Source organism: Schistocerca cancellata, chromosome 3 (genome assembly GCF_023864275.1).
Source record: "Schistocerca cancellata isolate TAMUIC-IGC-003103 chromosome 3, iqSchCanc2.1, whole genome shotgun sequence".
NCBI lineage: Eukaryota > Metazoa > Arthropoda > Insecta > Orthoptera > Acrididae > Schistocerca > Schistocerca cancellata.
The window spans coordinates 74,916,584-74,933,661 of NC_064628.1; the positions used below are offsets into that span (position 1 = coordinate 74,916,584).

General features: G+C 43.5%; 2 protein-coding genes across 2 annotated transcripts in view; both read left to right on the forward strand.

Moving 5' to 3' along the window:
- LOC126177017 (larval cuticle protein F1-like) overlaps positions 1–17,078 on the forward strand; it is a 134,732-nt gene that overhangs the window by 13,984 nt on the left and 103,670 nt on the right. The window lies entirely within an intron of this gene.
- Positions 8,998–17,061, forward strand: LOC126177021 (uncharacterized). The gene is made up of 2 exons (XM_049924252.1): positions 8,998–9,094; positions 16,518–17,061. The coding sequence occupies exons 1-2, from the start codon at positions 9,080–9,082 to the stop codon at positions 16,926–16,928; spliced, it is 426 nt and encodes a 141-aa protein (XP_049780209.1). The 5' UTR covers positions 8,998–9,079; the 3' UTR covers positions 16,929–17,061.

A 17,078-nucleotide genomic window follows, 5' to 3' on the forward strand; every position in this document is an offset into this window, starting at 1 on the left:
TCTTTCTTGTTCAACAATGTCTATTAATATGTTCTTGCACCGTTTTTGTAGTTGTTCCTCTGTTGATTGACAATCATAATTTGATTAGCGCAGTACTAGCAAATAAATACTAACTCCACTATGTTTTGGATGTTATTGCTAAACTGGTGAAACGAGTACATCAAGAAATGTGTTTTATCCACTACTAACTAGACGATACCAATGAGATAATTATTAACAAAATATTACAGGCAATTGAGGACGAAGGACAACAAATTTCCCTCAATTATCCTTCATTTCTGAAGAAATGTACCGTATTTTGTGGACTATAAGACGCACCTTTTTCAAGCAATTTTTTAAAAAAATGGTATTTTTACAATTTTTATTATCAGATTGCAAAGCCAGACTAAAAACATTATATAACGGACTGAAATTTAAAATCCCTGACAATCGTCATCTGAACTTTTCTTGTTTTTGTTGTTGTTCTTCTTCCTCATCGTCGTCATCATTGTTCTTTTCATATATAAGATGGTCCTCAGTGCCATCGACAGCGTTACTTATGCCGCACTTCTTTAAAGATTTTACAATAATGTCTTCTCTCACTCTAGATCACGGCAGTTTCATCCAGTGATTCACTTGTTAAAATGTAAGTCGTTTTAAAGCTTCCTTCTGAGTGAACTCGTGATGGGTGTCATACATGATCATTTGCTGCATTTCTCTCTCATAGATACATGTAATGGTTTATTCATCTAGCTGTCAAGAGGTTGCAATTGTGAAGTAAATTCTCCTGGAATAACAGCAAGTTCTGTATTTCCCTGTCTCCATATCTCTTACACAGAATTTGTCAAATGACTACTAAACTGATGTAGCTCGGGATGAGAACTCTTCTTCAATAAACTACCTTTCCTTCTCTCCCACACAATCTGTTAATCCACAATTTCATACCAGCCTCGTCCATCCAACAAAACTTCTAAGGTCATCAGTCCCCCAGAACTTAGAGCTACTAAAACCTAACTAACGTAAGGACATCACACGCATCCATGCGCGAGGCAGGATTCGAATCTGCGACCGTAGCGGTCGCACGGCTCCAGACTGTAGCTCCTAGAACCGCTCGGACACTCCGGTCGGCTCCATGTCATGTACAAGTACATGTACCTGGCGGTATTTCAGAAGGTTTTGGCATTGTTTTGCGCTTGAAAATGATCATTGGATTAGGCTTTGTGCCGTCAACACAATATGAAATGATAACAGTGCAGTGAATTTTTTCATGTCCACTTTGTTTTTATTGCTTTAGTTCTGGCGTCTTTCATAGCAATAACTCTGTTACTCGGAACATCAAATGTCAGAAGAATTTCGTCCATATTCGCTATTTGGCTTAGTTCCACATTGGTTTTCTTCTGATCTTGGATCATAGAGCGATTGAAAGACAATAATTATTCTTCGTACTCTTGGGGCATTTTCTGAGGTATTTTGGTTTTGGTTCGCATGCTACTAAGTCCATGGCGGTTCGTAGACCTGTACCACCAACCAATTCCACCCTTAAAATCTGTTAAGCTCCACTGTAGCGATAGCTTACAAGCGTGTATTTGAACCATTTCTGTCTTAATTCCAATGCCATTTTGAATTTCCTTAAATCCATTTCAGTGTGCAATCTTCTAGTTTTGGCCATTTTGCGTTCAGTCCTCTATTTGCATATTTAGTCTTCCTCTTTTTTTTCAGTTGCTTTTCACCAGCCCGACAATTACCAATGGTTTTTTCTGTTCGTGAATGGGCGAAATGCCGTTGAGCTACTCTGTTTCCATGTTCGTCTGCATACGCTATTGCTTTCAATGTATAGCCCACATCGTATGAATACCTTTTATTTTTTTCATTACGAAACCACCTACTAATGAAAATTGTGTACTGTTACCGATAACACAAATCGCTTTAATTCAAGTTCACTGGCACCGTAGACTGCAATGACGCGTCATAGACAGTGTTATGGGTTTGTGATGATGGGCGGGAGGGAGACAGTGTTAACAAGCTTGTGAAGCCCCGCAACGCACGTTCCCGTTGCATCGGCGCCCTGCTGATGCCAGTTGAATTCAATGTTGCCAGATAGCGATAGGTTTCCCGCGGCGTCGAATACATGGCCGTATTTAAGTGGCGGGAATTTTAAATCAGACATTGGACATTTTTACATTAATCTCGGGTATAAGACATACTTTAATTTTTGCGGCATTTTTTTCGAAGAAAAGAGTGCGTCTTATAGCCAATAAAATACGGTAATATCATCGTCCTTGACTAATCACCGAATCTAAACTGTATTACAAAACATAATTCCTCAAATATCCAATTGCACATAAGTTTCAAAGCATCCAACAGGAATGGAGTAAGATTTCCTTGATTGAGAAAGACATTTTAAGATACAGCTCAAATACAGAAAACGACAAAGAAGAATTAGTCACTTAACACTTAACTGTATTCCAAAGACGCCTAAAAAAGTAACATAAAAACGTAAATTGAATCCTTGGCATTCCTCAGACATGTATCCAAGGTTTTTAACAGTTATGACGAAATGAAGTTGTCCACAGATTTCCATATTGAGGAAAAAGAACATCAACGGAAACGTTTACAAAATATGTTGTGGATATAACCCGATTTATTTAATCGATTTTCACATAAAATCTAGCACAACAATGAAAACGACTTTTGCTAAGTATGTTGCACTGAATTTGCTGGTTGCGTTTGGGTAAACGTAAGAACATTCGTTATATTTCAGACAGAGAGATGCTACTTTACTTTCTGTCGCGCTATGAGTAGGTTGGACCTCTACTCAATCAGTACGTACATCAAGAGAACATAACTGAATTTGGCGCCCTAAACTGAAGTTCTTATTATTAAACTTTTCTCCTAAAAGGAAACCAGCAGCTGTTGGACAGGGTAGGAGAACCTGTAGAGGTCTCTTAAATAAATTAACAAGGATAATTCTCTAGAAGACTGTCAAATGTGGCGAATGAGTACGATGTAGTAGCTTTAGAATTTACCAGGGTCAAGTCATCGAGTTAGCGCTAAAGAAGCCTCACTTCGGAACGGTAACTGTGTTCCTTTGATATACAGGCTTTTTAGATGCCGACAGATGTGAATATTAATGAATTATCAGTTCAAGTATTCATGCTTGTAAAATACGGACACAAATTATTTACAGAAGGTTGGAACGACTGGTAGGAGCCGACTTGGGTGACGATGTGTTTGGGTTCAAGAGTATTGTTAAAACACCTGAAATAATGCTGATCCTGTGATTTTTCCAAGAAGATAAATTGAAGAAAAACTAACCCAGATTGATAGCATTTGTAGATTTCGGGGAAAAGCTGTTGACGAAGTTGACAGGAATACAATCTTTGCAATTTTCAAGTTATGGGTGATAAAATACAAGGAAATGGAAATGCCCTGAAGCTAGGGCCTCACGTCGGGTAGACACTTCGCCTGGTGCAAGTCGTTCGAGTTGACGCCACTTCAGCGACTTGCGTGTCGATGGGGATGAAATGATGATGATAATGTCAACAAAACACCCACTCCATGAGCGGAGAAAATCTCCGACCCAAACGGAAATCGAACCTGGGCCGTTAGCTATGACATTCCGTCGCGCCGACCACTCAACTAGCAGGGGCGGGCAAATACAAGGAGAGATAAGTTATCTAGTCTGGAACCGCGCGACCGCTACGGTCGCAAGTTCGAATCCTGCCTCGGGCATGGTTGTGTGTCATGTCCTTAGGTTAGTTAGGTTTAAGTAGTTCTAAGTTCTAGGGGACTGATGATCTCAGAAGTTAAGTCCCATAGTGCTCCGAGCCATTTGAACCATCTGATTGTGGCCATGCTCGCAAAAATGTCGATTTTCGCTTCTGAGAGCTTCTTAGTAGCAGTAAAAGTAAAGTGGGTTGGGAAACCACCATGAGAGTGTGGTCCTTTTTCTGCGACTAATGTGGGTATGTGTGTGACTGACAAGTTCATATGGTGTGGAGTAGTCGTAAACATTGCAGAGCGATATGAAGTGGGACAAGCATGTAATGGCGGTTGTGGGGAAGGCGGATAGTCGTCTTCGGTTAATTGGTACAATTTTGGGAATATGTGGTTCATCTGAATAGGAGACCGCTTATAAAACGCTAATACGACCTATTCTTGTGTACTGCTCGAGCGTTTGGTATCCCTATCAGGTCGGATTGAGGGAGGACATAGAAGCAATTCAGAGGCGGCCTGCTAGATTTGTTACTGGTAGGTTTGATCATCACGCGGGTGTTACGAAAATGCTTCAGGAATTCGGATGGGAGTCTCTGGAGGAAAGGAGGCGCTCTTTTCGTCAATCGCTACCGAGGAAATTTAGAGAACCAGCATCTGAGACTGACTGCAGTACAATTTTACTGCCGCCAACTTATATTTCAACGAAAGACCACAAAGATAAGGTAAGAGAGATTAGGGCTCGTACAGAGGCATATAGACAGTCATTTTTCCCTCATTCTGTTTGGGAGTGGAACACGGAGAGTAGACGATAGTTGTGGTACGAGGTACCCTCCGCCACGCACCGTATGGTGGATTGCGGAGTATGTATGTAGATGTAGATTCAGCTTCGACTGAACAGCTTGTGAAGAAACCTGTAAAACAACAGACAATAGTTATATTTCGTCGTAAATGCAGCATGCATGCCCACAAATAAAACTGATTTTCATTACTGTATAGGCCTTGCGTATCAGTGCCAGCATCACTTTGACTGTGCCTTCTGTCATGATCTTCAGCCGGACAGCCTTCGCTTCTAACGACTGTCTGCTCACGGACGTTCTTTTATATCAGGTGTTAGACACGAGGCCTTAGGGCCAATGCCAAGGTTAATTTGCCCATGAAGTTTCTTTCCGTCTGGAGCTGTCGTTGCCTCACTTCGGTAACGGTTACGGTACATCCGTGCAACTGTAAAAGCGCAGAGGGTTTCCCAACGAAAGCTGGTAGTCAAATATCCATGAATTCCTGGAAGTGACATCTGGCGAAGTTCACGAAGTGTTCCGGTAGTTTCTTCAGCTGCCTCATTAAATCCACCCAGTAACTGCCAGAAAACATAATCACATACTTTAATACATAGTACTGTTCACAGGCAAAGAGTTTCTTCCATCGTGACTCAAGACAAAGCTCGTAACTGGTCGAACTTTTCCTAAAATCGCATGTCCATCTGACATAGACAACTAGCTCTGTGCTCGAAATAATATGCAGGAGATCAGATCCGTCACGTTCTTAGCGTGTCCAGAAATGTATTCGCACCAATCACGCTGGCAGATCCTCATAGACGCACACTGTACAGTAGTGTTTGCTCTTCAGTAATGAAGCCATTACGTTTCGACCATTGTAAGAACAGCCCAAGAAATGGAAAACTGAATGATAGCCTATGTAGAACGTGCAGCGCTGTGTGTATGGGTGAAAGTGAAGAAGCCTAACGTAACTAGTGCTATTATTACGGTTACAAGTGATGAGATAAGCATTTTAAAGAAATTACAGTACAAGGCACCTCAAGAGCACAATGGTTAAATGTAATTACTACCTGAAAACTATTATTTTTGTCAGCTCGTCAGTGCTGTTATGACATTTAACACTAAATACTGAATTACTACGTTTAATTTCGAGAAGCAAATGCCATTAAAGGTGACGCTCTGTTGTTACTGTTACTATTCAGGGTAGCATAAGCAGAACAAATGTTGTCATCCTCTGTGAAAATGATTACTAATTTATTTATGGAGGTTGATTTTAGACGTTGAATGGCTGTAGCCCTCGACATGATTTTAACCCGTGATAAAAAATTCCAAACTGACGGTACTTCATAATACTTCCAGACACAGTCAAGATTTTGTTTTTAGATTACCGATTTCGACTCATTGAAATGATTATCATCACATAAATGTGCTTACCCGGGAGCATGTGTCGTCACTTGTTATCTGCAGCGGCTTACAGATCTGATGATGACCATTTGACACGATCAAAATCGTTTGGGACGGTCGAAACCGATGATCTAAAAACATAAATGTGATTGTGTCTCTATATGTAATTTTTAATGGAGCAATCACGGTCGTTTCCAATGAAACGTTGTACTTGATAAAATGAATGTTGCTGTAGGGAACAGGAGAACAGCGTAGAATAGGAAGGGAGATGTATTTAATATAATCTCACGTATCAGTAGTGAATGTCCTAGAATTCTATATTATACCCGATGATTCAAAAATAAAATACAGATTAACTTAAAACTTCCTGACATGTTAAAAGTGTGTGCCGGACCGAGACTCGAAGGCAAAGGTCCCGCGTTCGAGTCTCGGTCCGACACACAGTTTTAATCTGTCAGGAAGTTTCATATCAGCGCACACTCCGCTGCAAAGTGAAAATCTCATTCCAGATTTAACTTGTTTATATTAAAGACAAAATATAAAAAAATACACTCCTGGAAATTGAAATAAGAACACCGTGAATTCATTGTCCCAGGAAGGGGAAACTTTATTGACACATTCCTGGGGTCAGATACATCACATGATCACACTGACAGAACCACAGGCACATAGACACAGGCAACAGAGCATGCACAATGTCGGCACTAGTACAGTGTATATCCACCTTTCGCAGCAATGCAGGCTGCTATTCTCCCATGGAGACGATCGTAGAGATGCTGGATGTAGTCCTGTGGAACGGCTTGCCATGCCATTTCCACCTGGGGCCTCAGTTGGACCAGCGTTCGTGCTGGACGTGCTGACCGCGTGAGACGACGCTTCATCCAGTCCCAAACATGCTCAATGGGGGACAGATCCGGAGATCTTGCTGGCCAGGGTAGTTGACTTACACCTTCTAGAGCACGTTGGGTGACACGGGATACATGCGGACGTGCATTGTCCTGTTGGAACAGCAAGTTCCCTTGCCGGTCTAGGAATGGTAGAACGATGGGTTCGATGACGGTTTGGATGTACCGTGCACTATTCAGTGTCCCCTCGACGATCACTAGTAGTGTACGGCCAGTGTAGGAGATCGCTCCCCACACCATGATGCCGGGTGTTGGCCCTGTGTGCCTCGGTCGTATGCAGTCCTGATTGTGGCGCTCACCTGCACGGCGCCAAACACGCATACGACCATCATTGGCACCAAGGCAGAAGCGACTCTCATCGCTGAAGACGACACGTCTTCATTCGTCCCTCCATTCATGCCTGTCGCGACACCACTGGAGGCGGGCTGCACGATGTTGGGGCGTGAGCGGAAGACGGCCTAACGGTGTGAGAGCCCGTAGCCCAGCTTCATGGAGACGGTTGCGAATGGTCCTCGCCGATACCCCAGGAGCAACAGTGTCCCTAATTTGCTGGGAAGTGGCGGTGCGGTCCCCTACGGCACTGCGTAGGATCCTACGGTCTTGGCGTGCATCCGTGCGTCGCTGCGGTCCGGTCCCAGGTCGACGGGCACGTGCACCTTCCGCCGACCACTGGCGACAACATCGATGTACTGTGGAGACCTCACGCCCCACGTGTTGAGCAATTCGGCGGTACGTCCACCCGGCCTCCCGCATGCCCACTATACGCTCTCCGTCAACTGCACATACGGTTCACCTCCACGCTGTCGTGGTATGCTACCAGTGTTAAAGACTGCGATGGAGCTCCGTATGCCACGGCAAACTGGCTGACACTGACGGCGGCGGTGCACAAATGCTGCGCAGCTAGCGCGATTCGACGGCCAACACCTCGGTTCCTGGTGTGCCCGCTGTGCCGTGCGTGTGATCATTGCTTGTACAGCCCTCTCGCAGTGTCCGGAGCAAGTATGGTGGGTCTGACACACCGGTGTCAATGTGTTCTTTTTTCCATTTCCAGGAGTGTAGAAAACATTGCGCGCGCATTGGATAAAGGAAGATTCTAAATTTTGACACAGCTGCATGGTTGTTTGTAATGGTTGTTTCCTCAACTTCACAAAATTTCCAATAATTTCCAGTGATTTTACTTTCACCTTAAGGTGCGGCGTTATCTTAGCAACACCGCCACACAACGTTGAATTGGAAGAGGCGGACAAAAAGATCTTCTTTGCTTTTGGCCTCCCAGGTGACCAGACGTCACAACTTGCGATTTTTTTCAGTGGGTTTACATAAAAGACTGAGTCTTTGTCACACTGTGGCAGCTGCTCTTCAAGAGCTGAGAAATAGAATTGTAGAAGGTGTCGATTCAATAAGCAGGACGTATTGATTCGTGTGTGGAATGATTTTGACTACCGTTTCGATATTTCTCGAGCAACACATGGTGATCACGGAAAGTGCACAATAGTGTTCGTACGAACACAGAATTTTGTAACTTCCTTTGACTAATGACATGAAGAATGTGTTTCTATCTTTCGTACTTTGTCAGTAATAAACAATGGAAATCTGTTCTTTCTGTTTGAATCTCCAGTATTTATAGCCAGTGAAGCACATTGCTTAAGGAAGAACAGACATACAGGCTTTAAAATTGCTTCGATATCGACGCCATTAGGGACAACATCAACAGGATATGACGAGTGACATTATACGAGCACCGTCTCGGTATTTTATTTATTTATTTTATTTATTTTTTGCTTATTTTAGGCGACATCTTACAGCGTAACTCAGTACTTCTGGACTGAATTCAATGCCTATACCACCGCACACCTTTACAATATCCATTTAGTCTCACGAGAAAGCGAATGTAACAAAAATAATTCATGAATACGAATCGTGTCATCGAAACGACGCGAAATCATCACACTTGCACCAGTGTGTCTTTTGATTCGAAAGATAAAATACAAAGGAAAGAGGCTCTCTTTTAAGCAAAGTCCCTTTAATGATACATTTCAGGACGAGAACAGAGCTTAATATTCACTAATAAGTGAAATTCAGGCCTTTCCTGCGGGAATTAGGACACTTTTACTACGGAACTGTAGATGTTTACAAGTTTGTAGCGCGATTCGGCGTGGCTTCACAGACATTGACTTGAATAGAACCTGGAAGGCCACGGTCAGTGGGACCGTCCCTTTCACAGCATCAGTATTCAGTATAAAAGCTGGTGGCCTGCGCTTCTACGGTACAGTCCTCAGCAGCTGCAACAATCGACCCGCCATGAAGACCTTTCTGGTGAGTAGCGATCACCAGCTTTAACAGCAGTTGTGTGGACATTCATTCTCGTCTCTGTACGATGTATTTGTGAGGATAGGGTTCCATTAATTAACTGATACCAGTATGGCTGTTACATGATTGACTTAGAGCAATTAAGGAAAAGGAAACCTTCTTTCATGTGGCCTCTTAGAAGCAAACGGTAGGGTAAGAGACAGCTTCTCCATAGTTATAGATGTCTGATACTTTCTTGTAGAACTCGCTCAAAATTCTACCATCAGATCTCACTATAGAATGAAAAGCTTCTGTTTAATAAAGGCAAGGCCTCCGGTCCAGATTGTATACCAGTCAGGTTCCTCTCAGAGTACGCTGATAAATTTGCTCCATATTTAGCAATTATATACAACCATTCGCTCACAGAAAGATCCGTGCGTAAAGACTGGAAAATTGCTCAAGTCACACCAATACCCAAAAAGGGAAGTAAGAGTAATCCGCTGAATTACAGGCCTATATCACTAACGTCGATTTGCAATAGGGTTTTAGAATATATACTATATTCGAACATTATGAAGTACCTCCAAGAAAACGATTTATTGACACAGAATCAGCACGGTTTCAGAAAATATCGTTCTTGTGAAACACAACTAGCAATTTATACTTATGAAGTAATAAGTGCTATCGACAGGGGATGTCAAATTGATTCCATACTTTTAGATTTCCAGAAGGCTTTCGACATTGTTTCTCACAAGCGTCTTCTAACCTAACTGCGTGCCTTCAGAGTATCGCCTCAGCTGTGCGACTGGATTCGTGATTTCCTGTCAGAAAGGTCACAGTTCGTAGTAAAAGACGGAAAGTCATCGAGTAAAACACAAATAATATCCAGCGTTCCTCAAGGAAGTGTTATAGGCCCTCTATTGTTCCTGATTTATATGAACGACATAGGAGACAATCTGAGTAGCCGCCTTAGATTGTTTGCAGATGATGCTGTCATTTACCGTCTTGTAAAGTCATCAGATGATCAAAACGACTTAAAAAATGATTTAGATAAGATATCTGTATTGTGCGAAAAGTGTAAATTGACCCCGAACAAAGAAAAGTGCGAAGTTATTCACATGAGTACTAAAAGAAGTCAGCTAAATTTCGATTACGCGATAAGTCACAGAAATCTAAGGGCTGTAAATTCAACTAAATACTTAGGGATTACAATTACAAATAACCTAAATCGGAACGATGACATAGATAATATTGTGGGTAGAGAAAACCAAAGACTGCGATTCTTTCGCAGAACACTTAGAAGGTGCAACAGGTCTACCAAAGAGACTCCTTATGTGGTGTCACCGCCAGACACCACACTTGCTAGGTGGTACCTTTTAAATCGGCCGCGGTCCGCTAGTATACGACGGACCCGCGTGTCGCCACTGTCAGTAATTGCAGACCGAGCGCCACCACACGGCAGGTCTAGAGAGACGTACTAGCACTCGCCCCAGTTGTACAGCCGACGTTGCTAGCCATGCTTCACTGAGAATTACGCTCTCATTTGCCGAGTCGATAGTTAGCATAGCCTTCAGCTACATTTGCTACGACCTAGCAAGGCGCCATTACCAGTATAGATATTGAGATTCTATTAATGTATTATCAAGAGCGATGTTCTACAAATGTGGATTAAAGTTAAGTATTCCAGAAGCTACGTACTTTTCTTTATAGCATTCATTACGTATCCTGTTTCAGACCTCACGCCTGCCTGCGTGAGTTTAAGCGCGTGCCTTTCGGCTTCATCTCATTGTGTCTAGGCTGTCTTGTCTAGACACAACACCTTACACTACGCTTGTCCGCCCTATTCTGGAGTACTACTGTCCGCTGTGGGATCCGCATCAGGTGGGACTGACGGATGACATCGAAAAAGTACAAAGAAGGGTAGCTCGTTTTGTATTATCGTGAAATAGGGGAGATAGTGTCACAGACATGATAGGTGAACTGGAGTGGCAATCATTAAAACAAAGGCGTTTTTCGTTGCGACGGGATCTTCTCATGAAATTTCGATCACCAGTTTTCTGTTCCGATTGTGAAAACATTCTATTGGCACCCACCTACATAGGGAGAAATGATCATCACGATAAAATAAGAGAAATCAGGGCTCGCACAGAAAAATTTAAGTTCTCGCTTTTCCCGAGTACCGTTCGAGAGTAGAACGGTAGAGAGACAGCTTGAAGGTGGTTCATTGAACCCTCTGCCAGGCACTTAATTGTGAATAGCAGAGTAATCACGTAGATGTAGATGTAGAAAAATGAACGGGGATGTAGAAATCGTTCTAGCGTGAGTTACTACTCTTTTGCTAATTGTAGGCACTACTGTAGTGTGGACATTGCGACGTGGCAATCGGCCGCGAGAGTAAACAAAAGAGGGAAGGGAGGTGTTATGGAACAAACTCCTCCTCCCTTTCTCAGCGCTGGCAACCAGCAACGGTGTTCTTTGCTTTTGCGGAAGCAGAACTGACGCACCGTCAAAGGTATCGCCGATCGCTTCTAGTGGGACAGCTGTGCTCCAACCCCATGATAGACCAGGATGACTCTCATCACTTATTCCAAAATAAGAAAAGAAAAAGAGTAAAGCCCAACAGAGAGCAAAAGGGGTAAGACAGAGTCTTTGGTAACAGTTATAGCTTGGTGAAGTTCGCGGTATCGTAAACGGGGTACTTGAGGCCTGACATCTTATAGTTCTTACAGCGTAAGAGTTACATAGGCATAGTTCAAAACAAGCTTCACCTAAATCTGTCACGTGCCCGCATAATTATGCTCATCGCGTATGTACTGTATTTTTAAAATGCTCAATGGCGGTCGAAAGCGATTACCGTACTAGTGTTTGTCAACATACATAAAATCTTCAATTCACGTAAAGTTCACTATACTTTGTTGATGGCATCTTGCCTACTTGTAAAAAATGCTCGGTCGGGGGTAGTGAATAGCGCTGATAAATGTACTGTAATGTGCTAAGTAGTCGCTACTCTTGAAGACTTTAGTGTATCTCGTAATGAATATTTCCTCTTTCTGAAAACCGACGTCAGTACTGTGATATGACACATAGTGACCCGTTCAACGTCGCAGGAGCTGCGAAAAACTCAATTTTCGCTGCGTTGCCAGGATTCAGCACACCTCTCAATCGACTGTGCAGTTATGTTTAAGACATCATACACTGACGCAAGAAAACAACAACACTAAAAAACAATTAATATTGAGTACTGAAATTTGGGGAATAGATTTTTCTAAGTAAGTGATGAACATTGCTAGATCACAGGTTAATGTAAGCGTGAGATAAATGGCTCTGATCACTATGGGACTTAAATTCTGAGGTCATCAGTCCCCTATAACTTAGAACTACTTAAAGCTACCTAACCTAAGGAGATCACACACATCCATGCCCGAGGCAGGATTCGAACCTGCGACCGTGGCAGCCGCGTGGTTCTGGACTGAAGCGCCTAGAACCGCCAGCCATTGGTGTATCAATGCTTTTCATCTGCCCCGATGACTTCTGTTCCGATTCAGTATCCAACAGAATCGTGAGGGAAAATGAAAACCCGATAGTCGCTTTCAGGGAATTTTAATTGGTTGATGATGCATTGTGGAAATTCGCTCCTGGCATTGATTGGTCCAGGCATCTTGCACATTTAAATGACTATTCTGTAAACTGAGTGTTCCATATCACAATCGTTTTCTAGACCTCAGTCTCCAGGGAACTAACAATGAACTGCGTTTGTGGGACAACTATACTGTTCGATGAGGCTTCGTTGGTTGAGAGAGCTGTGTGGCCAAGAATACAGTTCAGTTCGGAAGGACTACGTGGTATCCAAGAAATTAGTGAGCAGTCATCAGTATTGTTCCGTTGTCATAAATATGTCTTAGGCATTAGAAAAACTGCAATACACGTCTTGTAACTTTTTAATTAGGCTCAAAGAGTTTGTTGATAGCTGTCTCATTTGACTTGCTTCGATTAGCGGTTGTAAAATTATATCATTTACATCAACATCTACACTCCGCAAGTCACCTTACGGTGTATGGTGGAGCGTATTTTGTGTTCCACTGCCAATTCACCCTTTTTCTGTTCCAGTCACATATGGTTCGATAGAAGAACGATTGTTAGTAAGCCTCCTCGTGGAATCGATTCTCTGATGCTATTTTCATGGCCTTTTCGCGAGATGTACCCAGGAGGAAGCAGTATATTGCTTGACTCTTCAAGGCTCGTATGTTCCTAACGCTTTAACAGTAGACCATACCTTGATGCAGAACGCCTCCCTTTGAGCGTCTGCCAGTGGAGGCAGAGGAGCATCTGATTGACAGTTTTGCGGTTACCAAATGAACCTGTAAAGAAACGCGCCGCTCATCTTCAAATCTCCTCTCTCCACTCTTTGGTTTGGATCACAGGCTGACAAGCAATATTGGGTTATTGGCCGAACCGGTGTTTTGTTAGCTGCTTCTATTGTTGATTGACTGCACGCCCTAAGGATTATTCCAATGAATCTCAGACCGGCTTCTGTCTTATCGACGGTTAATTTTTTTATGGTCATTCCACTTCTAACCATTCCGTACGTATACTCCTAGATATTTAACGGAAGTAACTGCTTCCAGTATTTGTCCTGCAATCGTGCATTCATATATTATAGGGTCTTCTTTTGTCGTTATAGTACGTTACATTTGTTTGTGCTGCGGATAAACGGCCACTCACTGCAGCAAGTGTCGATCCTTCGCACTCTTCATGCACTTAAGTACAATATTCTGTTGTTGCAACTTCTCCGCATACAACGGCATCATCCGGGCAATTCCGACGCTGTCACAGTGTCTTACATGCAGTGTGTAATGATGTAAGTGCCGATACTTCAGCTGGTGACTAAGAAAATGTACTAAACAACATTAGACCAGAAACTGTGGCTAAGCCATGTCTCCGCAATATCCCTTCTTTCAGGAGTGCTAGTTCTGCAAGGTTCGCAGGAGAGCTTCTGTAAACTTTGGAAGGTGGGAGACGAGGTACTGGCAGAAGTAAAGCTGTGAGGACGAGCCGTGAGTCGTGCTTGGTTAGCTCAGTTAGTAGAGCATTTGCCCGCGAAAGGCAAAGGTCCCGAGTTCGAGTCTCGGGCCGGCACACAGTTTTAATCTGCCAGGAAGTTTCATATCAGCGCACACTCCGCTCAGAGTGAAAATATCATTCTGGAAGCATTAGATAAGAATTCATGTCATTTGCACACTAATAACTATAGCTATCACAAATATTACTAGGTCTACAACTTTGCTTCGGCCGTTTTCTTCTCGAAGTTTGGATTTTTATTGTGAAAAACTTGCAAAACAAATTATGATTCTTATTACTGCCTTCGCTGGCCACTACAGCCTTCCATTTTTCGGTTAGCATGCGAATTCCGTGGCGGAAGAATTGGGCGTCTTTTGTGGGGATCCATGAATCGATTCAGTTTTGCACTTGTTCAAATGATCAAAAGTGCTGGTGAGACAGACTGTATGCCACTGATCGGAAAAGGTGGTAGTCAGAGAGAGAGCAACGTATGGAGAATACGGCGGGAGGGATAGGACTTCTCATTTCAACGTTTCGATGTATATTTTGACGGGTTTGCGACATGGGGTCGAACACTGACTTGTTACAAAATTACCTTTACGTGTCTATCACTGTATTGTGACCGTTTGTGTTTCAGTTCTAGGCTCGAGCGCATCAGTTGGTTTCGATAATGATGCCCTGTGACTGTCTTCGTCTGTTCCAGTAGCTACGAAAACGTCCTGTCTTCCCCCGCCATGCCGGTCTTAGATATCAAAATCACCGTTCTTATGGCGTTGAAAACATTCTCTGCACGTTCTTCCGCTAATAGTTCCCTCACTATTGGTGTTACCTAGAATTTTAAGAGCCATAGCCGCAGCTTTATTCATGTTAAAGCAGAAAAATAAAACTTCCCACAAATGGCGAGAAATGGGTACCTTAATCAAGAGTAACCTTATGGTTCAAATGGCTCTGAGCACTATGCGACTTAACTTCTGTCGCCTAGAACTTAGAACTAATTAAACCTAACCAACCTAAGGACATCACACACATCCATGCCCGAGGCAGGATTCGAACCCGCAACCGTAGCGGTCGCGCGATTCCAGACTGTAGCGCCTTTAACCGCTCGGCCACTTCGTCCTGAGTAACCTTATGATGCAATCATAAATCGACTAATATTTTTATGGCATTATGTTTACTGGTGTCTATGCTTATTGTATTACACTATGACCAACCAGCTGAACCCCACTTGCCACTACTGCCGTCTACTGCAAAACGGCGGAAGCAGAGTTGTAGACCCAATAAATTTTTGGTTGCTTCGTACGACCAAGTACATGAGGCAAGAGCAATCCATTAATGCTTATGCCCAGGCACTGAATTGTGGACACTCTACACAGTCAGGCATACTCCACTTAGTGGTGCAATTGTGGCAGTGCGGATCAGATAGGAACGTTTGTGACGTGCTTATGGCAAGAATGTTCGATGCAGAGAAAGAACGACCAACACACTGATGACTACTCTCCAATCAGAAGGACATGCTGTGTATTCTGTTAAGGGGGGTAGGACGTCAGACGGGCCGACTTGGAGCAGGAGAGGCATCTCAGGACATTTTAATTTCCACTGTCTATACTTTTACAAATAAATTCATAAAACTTTGTCAGCAACACCAGGAAGGATTCAGGATTCACATCCATTGCAGTGGAAGTTCTAAAACATAAGAAAGTGCATTTTTTTACGGACGAAATTTCATAATTTTTTCACTTACTAATGGCTTCATTTGTTGCTATAGGTACACTTTCCTTCATAAGTTAAAAAGATTCTTGGATGAATTTTGCACAGCATACAAACCATACTCACAGGTGTATGAAGCTCTAGAATTTATTTACTTTATGAAAAAACGAATCAGCTGTTATATTTTAAACTTCATGTTTAGAAAAACACAAATTTTCTAGTTAATTACCTCAATTTTAACCACAGTTTTTAATAGATTTGTAAAATTCTGGAGTTTCATACCCCTTTCAATATGGCGTGTATGCTGTGCAAAATTCATCGAAGAATCTCTCTTACTTATGAAGAAAAGTGCACCTATAGCAACAAATGCTGCCATTAGTAAGTGAAAAAAATGATGAAATTTCACATGTAAAAAAAAATTATTTTGTTATGTTTTCGAACTTGCACTGCTGTGAGTGTAAATTCTGAATCCTTCATGGTCATGCTGGCAAAGTGTTATGAATTTATTTGTAAAAGTATAGACAGTGGAAATTGAAATGTCCTTTGATGCCTCTCCTGCTCCAGGTCGGCCCGTTTGACGTCCTACCCCCCTCAACTAGCAACTCTTCATTCCAATCGCACAGCACTGAAGCGTAGCACTGTTGCACGAGTTCAGCGGATCATTCTAAGCCATTACCCGTTGCAGGTGTTCCTTGTAGCCGCCGTCGCTGTTGCCACGGCCAGGCCCGGGTATGTGGGTCTCAGTGGCGGCCACGGTGGCTTTGGAGGCGGTCACGGCGGCTTCAGCGGAGGGTACGGCGGCGGCTTCAGTGGAGGATACGGGGGCGGACACGGAGGCGGCGGCGGCGGCGGACACGGCATCCACGCCGGCTACGCCTCCTTCGGCCCCTCCCACATCGCCGTGGGCCCCGGCGGCTACGTGCAGGACACCGTGGAGGTCGCCGCCCACAGGGCCGCCCACCTCGCCGCCGTGGCGCACACGCACGCCCGCGACGCCGCCGTCAACGCGCACGACGCCGCCTTCGGCCACGGGGGCGGCGGCTACGGCCACGGGGGCGGCGGTTACGGATACGGCGGGCACGGCCACCACGGCTAGACGGACGCGTGCTCCGTCAAGGATGACACCGGACCTCGCATCACGACCGACCCCTCCACGAGAGGGAGAGCACTTCAAATACCACCACCAGATTTAACTATTTAATAAAATAAATTTATATGTTGCAGCTACAGGAGAGTTGTTTTACTT